Source organism: Cyrtonyx montezumae, unplaced genomic scaffold (assembly GCF_038088225.1).
Source record: "Cyrtonyx montezumae isolate F1298 unplaced genomic scaffold, pur_monq_1.0 scaffold_10, whole genome shotgun sequence".
In the NCBI taxonomy this organism is placed as follows: Eukaryota; Metazoa; Chordata; class Aves; order Galliformes; family Odontophoridae; genus Cyrtonyx; species Cyrtonyx montezumae.
Genome location: NW_027071826.1, coordinates 11,268,857 through 11,286,113, shown reverse-complemented (window position 1 = coordinate 11,286,113; position 17,257 = coordinate 11,268,857). Strand labels below are relative to the sequence as shown.

Sequence of the window (17,257 nt, the reverse complement as noted above, 5' to 3'; positions counted from 1 at the left end):
TTTTTCATAACAGGTCTGTGTTGGAGATGACCAAAGAACCACTTTTTGCTACTGTTGTCAGTAGGGTTTCATACTTTTCCTACTGCTGTCAGCAGGACAGCCAGTCCCTTTCAGGAGCACTCCACTCAATGTGGTTTTACTTCTGCACTTGTTAGAACCCATTTCAAATCACATCTTACTCTGAGAAGTTTTTACAGCAGCCTAACAGTCACAGCTCTGCACTATTTATTTTTCTTGCACTAAAAGTGAAAGTGTATTTTTTGCCACAGAAGGAAAATCGCTTTTTCTTCTTTTTAAATTAAAAAAGTGTAGTGATGCATATTTAACAGACCTCCCTAAACATTTATACACCCATTGGGCTTGGCTATCAGCGTTGGAACTAAGCAGAAAAAGAAAGTGAAACCCTCATTAAAAAACAATATGACTAATGATGCATCAGAATGAGTAGCCATTACTCCACTTAAGCCTAAATTAAAAATCCTGGTATTTGCATTGTCAATTCATTCACAAAATGAAATCTCTTATTACCTTACCCAATTTTCATTACTGAGGTGTAAGTGGAACCCAAATTGCTTTTCCAGTCAGAGCAGCATTAAAAGTACAATCACTGATCATCCCCATTCATCATCATAGTTGGAGATTATCTCAATTAATGTGCAACATGTCTGTAATAAATTACTTTTCAGGTAAAATCACTTCCTATTTCATATAATCACAGAATCTCAGGATCACCAAGGTTGGAAAAGATATCTGGGATCATCTAGTCCAACCGCCCACCTATCACCAGTATTTCTCACTAAACAATGTCCCTCAGTACCACATCTAAATGTTTCTTGAACACCTCCAGGGTCGGTATCTCCACCACCTCCCTGGGCAGCCCGTTCCAGTGGGGTTCCAAGGAATTTATCACCGAAATAATTTCCATTTGTACTAAAACTCTCCATAGGAAAGCACAGATTTGATGGAATTTTTTTTGGGGGGGCGCATATTTTCTAGGCTGAGATGAGGGAGAATAAAAGAAATAGAAACTGAAGGAGGAGATCTGAGGCACACGGTCAGTCTTAACCTGTTCAATTTTACAGCTTGTACATCCTGAAATACCCTTGAGCCCTGCAAATGCCAACAACCAGGCACTGACAACTCTGGAGTACCTCTTGCTCTTTTATTGAGATTGTTGTTTTTTTTCAAACACTTGTTTCATCCAGTTGTTGATGTCATTGTTTTGTTTGTTTGTTTTAAAAAGAGGAAATGGAAAAGAAATAGAGAACCATCTCATAATATGGAAGCGCAACATCTCCCCTAGGTCTAACCCAACACCACTGCATGTTGTCACCTCCTCTTACCAGCTGATGAGCACAGGGACAAGCCTGTACACCCTGACAGCACCGACAGCTCCACAGTGGTTCTCCAGACACAATAACTCTTTATTATCTGAAAATAAGGATGTGACATTTATTGCTGTATTTTTCAGTTAGGCAGAACTTGAACTGACCTCAGAATATACTGCTGTTGGACCAAAGCCTGGGATCTTTGTCAGCACTGCTATGACAGAAATGGACCTAAATATGCCCCTCCTTGCAGGGAAGGAATTTTACCCTCCTCATGTCAGTGAGAAAAGAATGTAACCAAGAAACCATACTTTTATTAAAAAATGAACTGCAAACTCACCTTTCTGTCTCCCCCAGAAAACAGAAGAAATTTGATGATTACCAGGGGTGGAAAGTGGCAAGGATTTTCCATACAAAATAATTTCTCATTTAAACATTTTAGTTAGAAGTGAAGGTGCTTAGCAAGCCCTGGAATTACGTTAAAAAAAAATCAGCAAACACTTGTGCCTATCAAAGCCTTCCATTTTTCTAGCAGGGAGAAGAAATGGTACTCTTTGACTTTTTGACCTGATGTGCTGAGTGATTCAATTTGAAAATAACACAAATAACACAAGAAGATGGATGGTGCTTGTGGTATTTTAAGGTCAAATTACTACGAAGAAACATTTAATTCCTTTCTGTTTGTGTCCAGTAAAGTCAGGTCAGTGCTATGGCCATGTTGAACCAACTGCGAAGATAAAGTGTTGAAAACTTACAGACAAGTCAGACAAATTATCTTTTCTGTTACACTTCAGTGTTATTCTGCTGGAAGGGAGAAAAGAAAGAAGATAGGGATTTAATTCTGAAGCACTTTGATCTAACAAAATAGACCATTCTCAATAGAAGTTAAATGCGGCAAGAGACAGAAGTTTACGTGACAGATACTTTAAGCATTTATGAAAGATATTAGCAAAAAAACCCAGAACGATTTCAATTAGAATTATGTGCTGAAGTGGCTGAGAAAAATTAAAAAGCGACACTGTCAGCTTCCAGTAATTCATGAATTAGCATTCAAAATAGGGTCGTTACATAAGTAGCCTTTAATTGAAAACACTATTTTCTCCTTTCACTAAGTCATTATAGCTGAAGGCTGAACAGAGGTTATAAAAGAAAGAGCAATCATAAATGATCAGTTTGACTCCGTGCTCTAGGGAAATACTAAAGCCTTTACTAAGAATCACAGCTTCCCTTCTCTCCCAGACCACAGGGTCTCAGCAACTCAGGTGTGCACCTATAAGCACCCTGCACCCATGAGAACCTCATGAGGGGGCTTGGCAGATGTGGTGCTGTGATTCTGGACTGCTGGGGACCATGTCCTCCTAGTGTGCAGCAGGAGCCAGGAGGGTCAGACCTGCTGGAGCCTGAGGCTACAGCTGAGCATCTGAGATGCTGCTTGTGTCACTTCTTAACTCATTTGTAATCCTCAGCCCCATGAAAGCTTCCTCACCTGGTGCCCGTACCAGGAAGAAGAAAACTAAGTTCAAAGGTCAAGTTTAATATGAAGCCTCATCCAGCTCTTTTCTGTTTACCTCCAGGAATCCCCTCAATGAAGGGAAAACACATCCAGTACTAAGAGCAGGATCAGCCCCACGTGAGTCACCAACAGCAGACTGCCCAGAGGACTGTCAGTTCAAAGGCTTTATGTCCATCAGCTCTTCCTGCAACTGACACTAAGTTCAAGAGAGTGTAGATTACATATACATCAAATGTATTAATAATTTATCTTCTAATAAACATAACTTCAGAAGAAATTATGCAATATCATGAAACGCAACTAAAGGCAATGGAATATTGTGCTGAATTTGGTATTGGCAACATAACATTCATTTTTTGACACCAGTTGGTTAGATTTTCTTTGGACAAATTATAATGCCATGCCAGCCCTTCTCTCTGAAAGAGAGAAGCAATTTCTGGTTTTTAGTGGCTTTTCCATTCTTTTACTAAGCACAGGAATTCCTTCAGCTGTAGTTTATGAGAGGTAATGGGCTTACGTTGCTCCAGGGGAGGTTCAGGTTGGGTATTAGGAAGAATTTCTGTTGCAGTGACACAGGGTGCCCTGGGGGTGGAGAGTCACCATCCTGGAGATGTTCAAGAAATGAGGAGATGTGGCACTCGAGGGAAGTGGTAAGTGGGCATGGTGGGGGTGGGTTGAGGTTGGACTGGAGGATCTTTGAGGTCTTTTCCAACCTTAATGATTCTATGATTCTAACTTAAACACCGTGGTGAAACTGGTCCCTAACTATAGAGCAAGCACCCTATACTGACTATGCATGGCCACAAGAACTTGGGCTTACAATGTGGTGAATTCTCTATATGAAAAAGATGTGTATATAAAAAATAAATTCTTCATATTCTACTTCTACCCACGAATCCTGGGTGGAAACTGATGAAAAACTCTTCCGAGGCCCTGGTTATTTATTTTTGTGATAATAAGAAGGAGAAAGGTTTTATTTCAGTTCAGTGAGTTGGGCCGCCTTCATCTTTGTGGACTGCTGTACTGTCCATTACCTGAATTACTTGCTTGTTGCTGCAGTATAAATTCTTAAACCTACTGGCAACGATTTTCTACACCATAATTGTCCCAGTAGTTGAAACTGCATCAATTTAGATACTCAGCAATCCATTGTTTGCAACTTGGTAATTAAATGGAAGATTTAGCTCAAAATTTTTTCCTCCTATTCCAAACACATGCTGCTCGTGAAGTAATTTACCTGGAAATATCAACTTCTCATGTGGGTAAATGGCTTTGATTGGTACCTGGTCAAAACTCAAGATTTTACTAACTTCTTTTGCACTAGTACAGGATGGAAATAAAAAATAATTAGAGGCATATTTAATACATTCAGATGATTAAAAACTGGAAATGGCCCACATTAATATATGAGAGAACAAGCAACCAGAATGCCAAACAGTCAGCATCGTATTAAGAGGCAGCCCCCAGATCCAAAAAGCTGTTTGTGGATGCATCAGCTATCTCCACCTGACTGAAATGTCATGGCTAGCTGTTGCAGTCAGACAGCTAGAAGGGAACAGAAGAACGCTGCATAGACATTTAGAACCTTACATAAAAAACAGATATTTTACATCTTGGATTAACTTCTGTCTGTACCACAGATCACCAAAATAAGCTGTTCTTATATGCCACATTTGACATAGATAATACTACTATTTCAACTTCAATCCCATTTTCCCATGTTAACGAATGAAGTCTTGCAGAAACTGCTATTATCTACACAAACATTAACATCTTATTATTCCGATTTTGAGCACGGTGATTCTGAATACAGCTGACTAAGTTCAAGCACCTTGTTTTTACTCACAACTACAGACATTTTATCAGACTCACAGAGCTGAACAGCGCTATCAGAACAAACCAGTCTGCAAGGACAACTTGGCTCAAGTCCACCAGTGCAACTTTACATTGTGAGACACAGCAAAGCAAAAACACATCTCAAATTAAGTTAAAGAAATGCTGGTATAAGTCAGCAGAGAACCTGGTGACTGAGCACATAATGCTGATCCTAATGCTGAGCACCCCCTGTTGCATCACCTTGCACAAAGATTTCCCCTTTATCTCATTAGTCGATGTTTTAGGGTATCATGCACCAGGAAGCTGAGGGAAGTGCAATTTCACTGGGTGAAGATAGGAAATAATTGAATTAAAGCTCTGTAATTGCAGTTATCACTACAAGACATTCAAGCAAAAATAAGCTCAGCAAAGCACACATCTGACTTTAAGTATACATGAAGAGTTCCATTAGCTCTAATAGCATTTATCAGGCAAGCTGGAAATGACACACGTGAGAGCGCAATTAAAGAAATCAATGTGTTTGATTTCTTAAGAACTCTGCAAACAAGAAAAAAAAAAAAAAGGATGAGATTAAAAGTATTTAACATATTCCATGTCATATGAGCTTTCAGTAACAGGAGATTAAATTCCTTTACACTGGTTCGTATCCCTGTTGTATACACTGTGCACCCTGAGATCACTCCTTATACTGGCAGTAAAGGCCTTGGAGGACCACAGTGCTCCAATCACCTAGCTTCCCCATTCCCTCTCTGGTGTTCAACCAGCAGGTCACAAAAACAGCTCAGGAACAAGTACCCCACTCCCACTGATGCTCTAATTCTCCCCTCTTATCATGAGCTGCATGCGTACAAGTTGAAGGGGCAAAGCAGAGTATTCCATCTACTTACAGTGGTAAAAAACTGGAATTCACTATTGCTGGGGGAACTAAGTTTAGGGAAAGGCTTAATAAATATCTAGAGACAGTCATTAAGAGGCTTAGCAGATTTTGCCATGTAAAACCACTACCAGAAAAAAATATTTTTATTACCAACTCAGTGGGGTATGTACAATAACAGCAGTGTAAGTTTCAAACCTCTCCATTCTCTGTAGCAACTGAGGCAAGAACTTTAGCATGCTGTTAATATTTAAGAGTGCCTACATCTTTTTCCCCTTGTTTTTGACCAGCAGAGAAAGCTCAGCCCCATAACTCACGGAAGGCTCAGATCATCAGCTCAAACTGAATTGCAGTACATAATTATAATCACACAAATGGCAGGTTTTGCTCAAGAGAGGACGTGGGCTGCTGCAACAGAGATTCAAGCAGTACAACCTATAACCCAAATAGAAATGCAGCTCAATAGTTAACACACCAAATGGAGCTATAAGCATTGACATTCAGCGTAGCCCTCATCTGGTCTGTGGCTTGTAAGCAATAAGTTTAGAAGTCACAGACTAATGGAGCCCATCCGTGGCTCATTAGCAGCAACATCAGTCTCTTCGTTAGTAAATCGATGGAGAAGCTGAGGAATGCTGCCCTAGTTCCACTGTGTGAGTACATGTAGATGTGTATATAGCATTACTCAAATGAATAAACTCATGCCCTCTTATCACCTTGCATTTTCTTTTCTCAGCTGTGCTCCAGGGTAGAGGCCTGGCAGAAACCTGGCCAAAGCACTGCAGATGGGGTTCCTCATACCCCATAAAATAAAGGAGTTGGGAGTGAGGACAGCAAAGACCTAAATCCCCTGCAGGCTAACACTGTGACCAAGCTGGTCAAGCACTTTTCTGGCTGTTCCTCTCTTATTTCTAAGCGGTGCTCAAGGCAGAATGGAAACTCAAGCTCTTCTCTTTTAGTGGACTACTCAAATATTCAAACCACTTTGCTGCACCAGGGCAGAACAGGTGGGAAGAATCAGCTGAAATCAGTCTGATTTTTGATGAGATTAGAACATTCTTTAAAAGTCCACTACATAGTTTTACATTTGCATTTTTTGACTTTATGAAAGCACAACAAAACTGGAAACATACAGCTTTGACTAAAGTATCTTTTTTTTTTTCCTGTAAAAGTAAGGAAGGTTAGCAGCCTTTCTATACTCCCCAAGTTGCCCTCAGAGAGCAAGCACTGAGTATTTCTTGAGCTGGTCTAGAATTTAGCACTGAACTTACTGCAAAAGTGTTTTTCAGCCTCTGCAGCTAATGCTTAGCTTCTCTTTGAAATCATTTTTCAGTCTCTATCAGGTTGACTGATCACTGAGAAGCTGCGTACTTCAACTCTCTCTCAGATGTAATGAAGACACAAAACAATGTTACTTCGTAGTCCAATCTAGCTGTAATTAACAGCTTTTTCCCAACCCTGTCTTTATGAGCAGAAAAAAGTAGGATCTGGAGAAACTGTTACAAAATTGGTTAAGCACGGGATATGACTAATCCTGCATTTCACAGCTGGAGGTTGAACTGAGCCTCATTAAACCCAATGTTCCTGCTCACCCAGAACAAAAACAAATGGGGCATGGAAGATCTCTGTGTGTGTATGTCTCTCTCATACTCACACTCTTCCACAGCAATACAGCTCCGGTCCTTTAAAAATTTTAAAATGCAAGAAATCATATGATAATCTTAGCACCATAAGGATTCAACCTTCATTGCACTGTTTCTTTCTATCGGTTATTTGCCTTCAGGATTCAGAACTTTCTGAAAGTTTAAGGGAACTCTACTTTGGAACCAAATTTTGGAGAGTGCAACAGAGAAGGTCGCATGGCGATACGGTTCTGTGTGAGCTGCAGCCCAAGAAAGGGTGGAATTCTGCAGAAAGCCTTCTTATTATTACAGTGAATATTTGGATGGGGACTCAAATGTGCATCGTCTTTTTAATTACAATTAGTATGCAGCTAAACATTAATACAGTGTACAAAACCAGGAATACAGTAACTTGCAGCATGGCATCATCAGCATTCTGAATTAAATGGAGACTAAATGCATTGGAAAGCTTTCATGTCTGACTCGCTCTCCGTTACAAAAAACCCTATTTCCCCTGTGATAACTCAAATTAAAGCAATTACCCTTATCCCTCTTCACACACAAACACCAGGTAGGCATCGGGGAAATAAGACAGGTTAGTAATTTTGTTCCATTGCAGCGAGCACATGCAGCACTCCCAGCACACCTAACAGCCTCACAACAAACCTGTGAAGCTGCAGTGCAAAGAGAGGCCCTGGTGCTGAGGACCTGATGCCAGTACTGAGAAAAGTGCATGAGCAGGAACTGTTAATGACAGGCTTGGCACACAAGCAGGTGATCCATAAAGCAACAGAAGAAACTGTGGCCTGATTCTCCTGCAGCCAGCCTGCACCCTGTGTGCAATTCCTTCCACTCCTCCATCCTCCGTTCCTCATGAAGAAACCAAACTCCACTGAACTGCATTTAAATTCTTGTCTTGTGTGGTACTGCTGATCCCCAGGCTCCCTGAAATCCTGGGGTCCATTTTCTCCTTTCCAGAACAATACGCCAGAAATTGCTTGCTGGGTGCATGCCTGCACCAAGTGCACAGAACTCAGGCTAAGCATACAGCTACTTAAAAAGGAGGCTAAGCACAATTTTAAAGATTTTTGTTTTGGTGTACAAAGGGTCTCCCAGGGATACTCTCAATCCCCATCAGCAGGCAGGCAGACGCTGAGGTGCTGGTAATTCTGAAGACTACGTGGTAATTTAATTAAATACTTAGATGTTCCTGATAACTCCCCAGGGTTGTCCACTCCCTGGAGAAGAATTTTTCCTATTTCTGCTCAGCACAAGGGCTCCTGGCATTCTTCCTTGGAAGAAACATTGGGATCTCACTGTTAAATATCTGCCCCAAGTGTCTGCTCTCCTCCAAACTGGGCTTTCTAAAATGAAGGCGAGCAACATGCCCTGGGCATCTCTGAGCAGGAAGATGCTTCCAGCATACCCACCCTGAAAGGAAAAGCTACACTGAGGTCAACAGAGAGACACCAAGCCCACGATGCACAGGGCTACACTTCAAGAAGTAGAAGGAGTGGAAGAGCCCATGAAGCCTATGCATTTTGCAATTTTAGTCCTAGGTGCCTAATCCTTGCCACTGTGAAGAATGATCTGAAAGTGTAAAATAATGTCAATGATGGCCAAAAGTTCATCACTGTTATCATCTCTAAAATGCATGCATTAGTTACAAAACTAACCAGAAGTGACCTCTGGAGCTCCCAAAGCTGTTAAATATGGGTTTCTCCAATCTTGAGGGAAAAGCATGTAATTACCAATTCATTTTTAGTTTAAGGGGCAATGTGAGATGGCTTAAGGGGTTTATTTTTGACTCAGACACTTTCATCTCAGCAACAAAAAGCTAATATGAACTCTCATCACAGGGGTTGTATCTCAGTTCCTTCATCTCCCTCAACAGAGGCTGCAACAGAAAGTTCAACTTTCCAGTACATTTCCCTCAAAGACACACAGGAAAAACAGGACTTCTCACACACACTGTGGCACAGATTAAATCCCTGCACACAGCAGAATGCAGTGTGCTTCTTCCCTGGAGAATTTCAGACAATAAAAGGGATGCCTGTGAAGCTCTCCACAGCCAACACCCAACGTTCCTGAGAGCTTACGTCCTTGTTCTTAACACCTCAACTAAAACTTGAGAAAATGAAGTTGTCAGTTAAACCTACACACAAGAAATACATTTGGATTGTTCTTCCCCTATAAAAGGAAGCTGGAAATTAGCCAGAGATTGCCACACCTTGCCACATCAGAATACTAGCCATGGTGAGGCTGGCACAGAGGCTCCTTGGGAGCCCAGCGTGAGCTGTTCCCCTTACCTGGTTCTGTGTTCGTAGGACAGAAACCAGCTCCACTGGTGAGAAAGGTTGGCACCACCCACTCCAGTATACTGTGGGGTCCTTGCTACTGGGTACTGAAAAGTAGTGGCATTTGGTACAGTATCTCTCCAACCAATATAAATCAGGCAACAACATCTGTGTGTTGTCAGAACTGCTGCCAGAGGTTTTGCCAGCATAGTGCCGTCCACAAGTGCGACTTCCCAGATAACACGGCCATGCCAGAAAAACAACATAGTGTAAACCTGAGTCCAAGGCAGTACCAAACTGGAGGCATTTCTCTGCAGAGAAAGGAGGATGGGAAGAGCAATGATTACTGATGGGTAAGCAATTTGAGAAGCTGTTCATTTCCCAACTGGAAATACAAATCTCCTTCCCTAGAAAGTAAAAAAAAGTGAAAACCAAAAAAATCCATATATGGCCATCATAAATAACATTCACTTCTCCATTTACTTTCCTCCTATCGCAAAGTGCAGCTCATGAGAGATGGTACTTCCACACCACACAAGGGGAGGAACAGCCTCTTCATTAATCCCTTTCCACAAGTCACCAGAAGAATAGTGGGGCGAATCCCAGAACGCTTGGGTGCTGGTAACACACACCATGCAAGGTAGCAACCCCAGCACATGTTGGAAAGCTCTCAGATCTCTCACCAAGCTCTTGCTTGTGGCACTGAGCTTGCCAGAAATTCAAGAAGCATCTGGACAGCTCTGTCATATGGTCTGATTTTGGGTGGTCCTGTGTGGAACCAGGATTTGGACTTGAGAATCCTCATGGGTCCCTTTTCCAATTCAGGATATTCTATGATTCTATGACCCTCACACACAAAGACAATCATCACATCTCAGCGTAGCCTGCCAGACACCAAAGGAGATAAAGCAACAAATCTCACTCAGGATGCACCAGCTAGCAGAGGTATATCGTCTCACCAGCCACTGTAATATAAATCCTCCTATCAAGCTCACAATATCATTTGCAGCAGCAGGCTTCTCAGGTTTCTCTGGATGAAGCACTATTTTAGCTCTATGTTTAGCACTTGGAAAGTAGCCAGGAAGACTTCCATAGCCACCACTGATTTGTTAATCCCTTAATGCACAGGCACTGTTTGTTACTTAGGATGTCAGGTTTCATCACTCCTCAGCATGGCGGTGATAGAACTTCTTGACATCAGACTGCAAATATTATTGCAATGTCAATACTCCCAGGGAGGAAGCCAGGCTGACTTCAAATGTGACTTTGGTGTTGACAAGCCTGTTTGGCATTGCCGAGTTCAAACTGCCAGGATCACCTGGCAACTTCAAAAACAAGAGAAATGTTGCCAGGATCCTTTTAGATTGGAGTCTTAGCCCAAGATCCGCATGGTAACAGCCAAACACCTTCCAATCAGATGAAGGAAGAAAGAGTGCAGTTAAGTGGATTATACTTTTCCGGGAAAGTGCTGTGAACAATGTGTACATTTGCATGTGAGTGTGTGCACAGACAAGTTTTCCTCACTTTTCTCCCTCTTTTTGTTCACAGTCTGCGGACTCTGAGAGAAAATGAAGGATAAAGGCAGAAGGGCTGAGCTACGGTTTAATTACCAACTGCCTTTTATTGACCTCGGAAGGTAGACCCAACAGAATGCCGTGCTTGGCCACGGCAGGATGAAGCCAGGCCAAGGGCACGTTCAGCAGAGCCCATCCCAAATCCATGTGCATCCCTGGCAGCTGCACACGCACAGCCCATCTGCTTATCGATATCCCCAATGGAATCATCTCGGGGCTTCAGCCAGCACCCGCCAGCACAGGGGCTGGGAGAAAGACAGAGGGAGTTAAAATTAAATTAGCAATTGATTAATACTTGAAGTCACTCGGTAGCTGTTGTTGAGTGTCCTTTGGGGGTTTTAATCCTTTGGTGCTCTGTGTTCAATGCACCATGGGTAGCAATACCAACGTGGAAACCTGAAACTTGGGGCAATTTTTTAAAAGCCCACAGTCATGTCAAAATGTGGATTTCAATAAAAATATGACTTACCAGAATTACTCTATTGATATTTCAGCAAGCACATAACCTTGTTTTCAATGTCACTGTTTAACAGGCATGTTTTAGGAATAGAACAGAAGAGTGATACCAGAGCAGTCTAATTTTCAGACTCAGTGAAATGCAAAGAAAAAAAATAATAATAATAATAAAAACTGACAAAATTTCTGTTTTGTTGATTTTTTTTCACTTCTAGTACTTCTGCCTGGGAAGAACCTGGAACAAAATGATTCTGAAGCTTAGTATTTGAAGTAAGATGCAAAGTTTAGGGAAAAAACATTAAACACGCCAGGGACATAGAACAGTGCAACAGTGAAAAGATGCAGAGAAGAGGAAAAAAGTAGGGGAACTCTTCTGATGGTTTGAAAAGACAGCTCTTCACTGATTTCAGCAGAGCTGCCCCTCTTTACACAGTGCTGTATTGCAGGGGATTCAGGGGACGTATCAAACAGAAGGACTGTTTTCTTCTCACTGCTTGACATTCCTATATATAGATAGGTAAGCACCAGGAATGATCAAAAGCCCAGCAGCGTGTGGAGTAGACTTTGAAGGACGGATGCAAGCAAAAAGTGCCAGTTTTGAAGACGTCTGCCCTGCTTTCAGCGAGATCACAAATAAAAGCTGGGAGCCAGCACTGCACAAAACTACTCCCAAGGCTGTTCTTTTACTACAACCTTCTCATTCAACAAGATAAAAGCAAATGTAAGTAGGCAAGCAAGGCTAAATCCTGCAGCAAGGACACTGGCGACGCCAAAGCATACTGCATGGAGGTGTCCACGTGCAAGCACAGTGCATGCACTGCTGCTGCTGGTGCAGGGCCCCAAGCCTCTCTGCTCACCTTTTGTGCGCATTCAGCTGTACTCCACCTCAACACAGGGGCACTAACAGAGAATTCACTATTTTTTTCCTTCTATAGGCAATTTTGAGGTAGCATTACTGCAGGAAGTGGACAGCAACAGAAGACCAAGGTCCATTAGCAAGGAGTTCACAGCATTATGCTCTTCACCTTGTAAGAAGTCCCTGATGAATTCAGGTGGGTAGACAGCTACAGGAACCAGAGAACAGAACCTGAGGCCACATTAATATCCATTAGGGAATAAATAACCTACCTGAGAAAGAAGCTTGTTGTCATCCTCCAGCAGTTTCACTTTTGTTTCAAGTTGTCTGATGTAGTTAGAAGATGAATCTTTAAGAAAACAGAAAAGATGTTTCAATTTCTTGTGTTACAGTTAAGTGCTGTCAGATAGCAAGTTTGGGGAACAACTACTGACTACGAACTCAAGTACGATGGGTAAGGACAGGACTTCAACAAAAGGGTTTTTTTTTTTTCACTCAAGAGATGAGATTCAGTAACAGCAATACCTTCCGTGAATACACCAGTTCCATCAATCTGGGGGAAGGGGGGGAAAAGAAGGACAGTGAAGCTGAAAGATGGAGCCTCATAATTTTACTCAGGTAATTTCCAAGTGTTGAAAGATGTTCTTGTTCATCTAAAATGCATCAAAATACTCAACAATAGAGCAAGATGCTGCTTCTTAGGTTCAAATAAACAACCTCCTCAAACACACCCTTCTAATCCACGCATTTGCAAATTTCACAGGAGAGAAATTGCTAGGGGAAACCTTTTAGCCATTTTCCTTTGAACTGAACCATTTGCACTGACTCCCTCCATCCACCTGTATGTCTGTAACGCTTCTCCTCTGCTCCTAATTTCAGGAGCGGAGGCTGTGAATTGTTACAGCAGGAGGACGAGAAGGAGGGAGTTTTGCAGCTTTAGCATTTCAAAAAGAAACCTGAACAACCTCTGCATTGCTAAGAGGGCTCTGTGAAATGGCATTATGCTTTCCCTCATTTCATTTGCTATGGAATGAGTGCAAAAGCCACTATTCAGCCAAAGGACCTCATGCTGAGCATGAATCAGAGAGGAATGGAGCGTTACACAGCGCAGGGCTGCTGCCGGCTCCATTCCGGACCCCCAGCCACTGCTCTGCGCACAGAAACACGTGCACATGCACATGTGTAAGAGTTAGGCTTGCATTGTGCCAAGAAGCTTATCTTCCTCTGTGCCAGCACCTGCCAAAGGCACTCAGCACAAGCCTGAATGCACCTTCTTGGCCACTCTTTGGGCAGTTTTGCAGAAGAGCTAGCAGGCAAGCTACCATTAAGCACTGAGAGTGCTTTGACCATTCGAGAGAAAAATTGGAATATGCTTGGAGAAGTTCTACCACAGGCAAGAGCCAAACTGCATAAAGGAACAGCAGGGCCAGTCAGAGTGAAGTGCTCAACTAAAGCACACATGTTCCCAGAGGAAACACATTCATGGCTTTGTTTTGATCACGTTTTGTACAAAACCAGGAAATCCAAATAAATTCTCATTAAAAAAGCATAAGAAGACACCATAGGGAGCTGTGTAAGTTCAGCAAATGATTTAAGAAGCCAAAAGGTACACAACGGCATCGTCTTCAGCTGCAGAGATGGCAAACTGTCTGTCCAACAGAAGCTCAACGAGAGGAGTCCACAGACACCACGAAAAGAGGGCAAACAAACCTTCCCAGCTGAGTTCTCATGCTAACAGTGCCGTGAATTTAGTCATGCATACAGAAAGGCAGAATAAAATGCTACAGAAGATCTCTTCTTTAGTCAGCAAGATTTTAGCACTAGCTTCACGAACATGCTGAATTAGTAATGACCCCATCCTCCATTAGGGTGTCAGGGAATTTGAAATCCTTAAGGACTTCGTGGAGCACAGTTTCACTTCCTCTGTACTTTGTGTTTTGACTGTGCCACATATGGACCCCTACAGCATGCTGTGTGCAAACAGCAGCAATAACAGCTTACAGGAACTATTTCTTAGCCCTGCTCTCCCATCCTGTGCCCTCAAAGGGCAGAGAAGCTGGACGTGGTCATTTTTGGCATCCCTACCCTGCAGCACAGTGGTACATGGCTCAAAGTAAAGGCCCACACACTGAGCCTCACTAGCAATGCACTTTGTGTGGTGGTTTGAACACTGCTAATATCTGTGCAGCATTAATATTAAGTAGCTGAACAGTGACACAGAAGCTGCTGTGTTGAGGTGCTGAGAGCTACAAGGAGTGACGAAGAGATCGGCGATAGCCATCTAAGAAAAGGAAACAGGGGAAAAAAATATTTTTTCACTTTGTTCAAATCCTTTGCAAAGAAAAAGGTATTTCTTAGACATGCTGGGGAGGCAACCTCTGTATATCCAGGAAGGAATGTGCACCAAAGTCACCTCTAGCCCAAAAAGCCTGTTCTGAGACTCGTTAGAATTCTTCACGCAACTCTGTCCACTCTGTTCAACTCCAAACCATGTCTTACCTCACTCCGAAAGAATATTACAGCAATGTAAAAATTTAAGTCAAGTAAAAAACAACTTAGCTCCTTTGTCAGAAGATACTCCATCTCAAGCAAAGGCTGAGAAACAGTGCTCAGATCCACCACCATCCTCACTGTACCTTCAGAGATGGATAGTCTCCATCTTCTGGGCTTGCTTTTGCTGAGGTGGGCACCAGATGAGCCACTGGCATGTTGATCTCAGATTTAAAGAATTCCATGACAGCAAGCAGTAACATTGCAGGCTGAGTCTCTCCCACGTTAGATCAAGAAACACATTCTCAGCATTTTTCTGCCTCTGACCTTCCTCTTATCAGCGAGTTTCCCCCTTGCCTGCCTCCCTCACAGCCGTGGGGCGAGTATGGCCCTGCTGACCCACCCAAGAGAGGCAGCAGGGCAGGAATGCTGGAAGCTCGGACCCCCTCATTCCCGTCACTAGGAATTAAATGAATGGTCCCAGCACCTTGTCAAAGCCTGCTGTCAGCCCTGAGGAATGCTACGCCTTCAGTCCAAGCACACACTCCCTAGTGGCACAAGTCAGACCCCTGGCACACCCAACTGGGCCTCCACCTCACAGAACAACTTGGCTCATACTTCAAGCCCACCCACACCTGCTGATGCATCACCAGAGGCCAAACAACGTGTCCTACCCCATCAGACAGGGTAGGACATTCTGTGAATGTACTGCAGAGTGAAGAAGCGCAGTATCACAGACGTAGGTCAAAGACACATATGATGAACTTCTCAGGAGGGTGCATGATCAGCTGGGATGGGATGACAGAAGGACCAAAATGCTCTGTTGGCCTTCTATGATGGAGTGATGGCACTGGTGGACAGGGAAAGTGCAACAGATGTCATCTACCTGGACTTCTGCAAAGCTTTTGAAATGGTCCCTCATCACACCCCTCTCTCTAAATTGGCACGGTATGGATTTGAAGGATGGACTGTTTGACGGATTAAGAACTGGTTGGCTGATCACAGCAAAAGGGTTGTGATCAATAGTTCTATGCCTGGGTAAAGGTTGGTCACGAGTGGTATCCCCAAGGGTCTGTCTTGGATTGCTCAATGTCTGTCAAGGATTGCCTAGAGAGACTGTGGATGTCCCATCCCTGGAGGCATTCAAGGCAAGGCTAGATGGGCTTCTGGGCAGCCTGCTCTAGTGGTTGGCGACTCTGCCCATGGCAGGGGGGTTTAAACTAGATGATCTTTGAAGTTCTTTTCAGCACAGGCCATTCTACGATTCTGTGCCCCTCTCATTGCACTCCTCACGGTCAAGGGCAGCAACTACATGAGCAATGTTTGCCTTAGTTGACCAGATGGCACCACATAGAAAGAATTTCCCTTTAAAACTTTGCACCTCCCACACACAGCCCTTGCACACATCAGACTGGCCACCATGCCTAGACCACCTCTTGGCAGCAGAAGGTCAAGGCTGGCCCCAGCACATCACCTTTGCAGGCAGCCAGTGAGAAACACTGACAGAGCTGGTACTGAGAGTGCCATAATTAGCCATCACTCGCTTACACAATGTAAATGCTTCAAGCTAAACTGCTCACAGAACTATAAAACCTGAAGTCTTGTTTCTTTATAATGCCTTTGAAGAACTACTTGGACGTAGCTCCTCACATTATCTCCCTGAGAAGTAAAAGAGTTACATTCCAGCCCATGAAGGAGCATTATTGTTATTATCCACCACCCTCAAGATTTACCATCTTAAAACATACACTCCATCTGGAATCAACTGTGATGTAATCTAGCTGAATAACTTTTCTCCACATAGACAAACCACTTAATACTCATTACAGCTAAATTGAGTCAAGACAAATCACTCTACCTTGTTTTAACTAAATGCCCTTTGATGGAGCAGGCACTGCCTGGCTCCTGAAGCTTTTTTAAAACAGAAATTAGAAACTGTTTCAACAATCAAAACAATCTCTCAGCCTGCAGAGCACAAAGCAGCATCATTTTAAAAAACAGTCAGAAACATTGGAGCCTTTCTGATCCTCATTTGAGATTTCAGAGGAAACTGTCTGAGGGATAAGTAAGATGAATTATGCATTTATTTTGACAGTAACAAATGTTTTTATTTCCATATATGCTATTTCTCAAAACCATGAGCACGCAGAGTAGAGGCTTGTGTTGTAGTAACACGGTTGGAATCGAGCCACGTTTATTTTAGCCCTTGTACCAAGGCTTTCCTTACCTCAGCACTTGAATGGATGTAAGAAATGCAACACCTTTACTCAACACAGTTCACAACAGAGAAGCAAAAAAAGGTTAACACTCCACTCCTTGGAATGAAGATGCTCCACACTCTCCCAACTCCCATCTGCCTCAGTCACAGCACCTGCACATTTACAAAGTATGATTTACAGCAGCAAAGCACA

At 42.8% G+C, this 17,257-nt stretch overlaps 1 protein-coding gene across 1 annotated transcript in view; it reads right to left on the bottom strand.

The window, feature by feature from the left end:
- CCDC85C (coiled-coil domain containing 85C) overlaps nt 1-17,257 on the bottom strand; it is a 97,493-nt gene that overhangs the window by 23,306 nt on the left and 56,930 nt on the right. Inside the window, exon 2 of the mRNA XM_065749850.1 lies at nt 12,629-12,705. Coding sequence (XP_065605922.1) covers nt 12,629-12,705 — 77 coding nt within the window. The remainder of the gene's footprint in view (nt 1-12,628; nt 12,706-17,257) is intronic.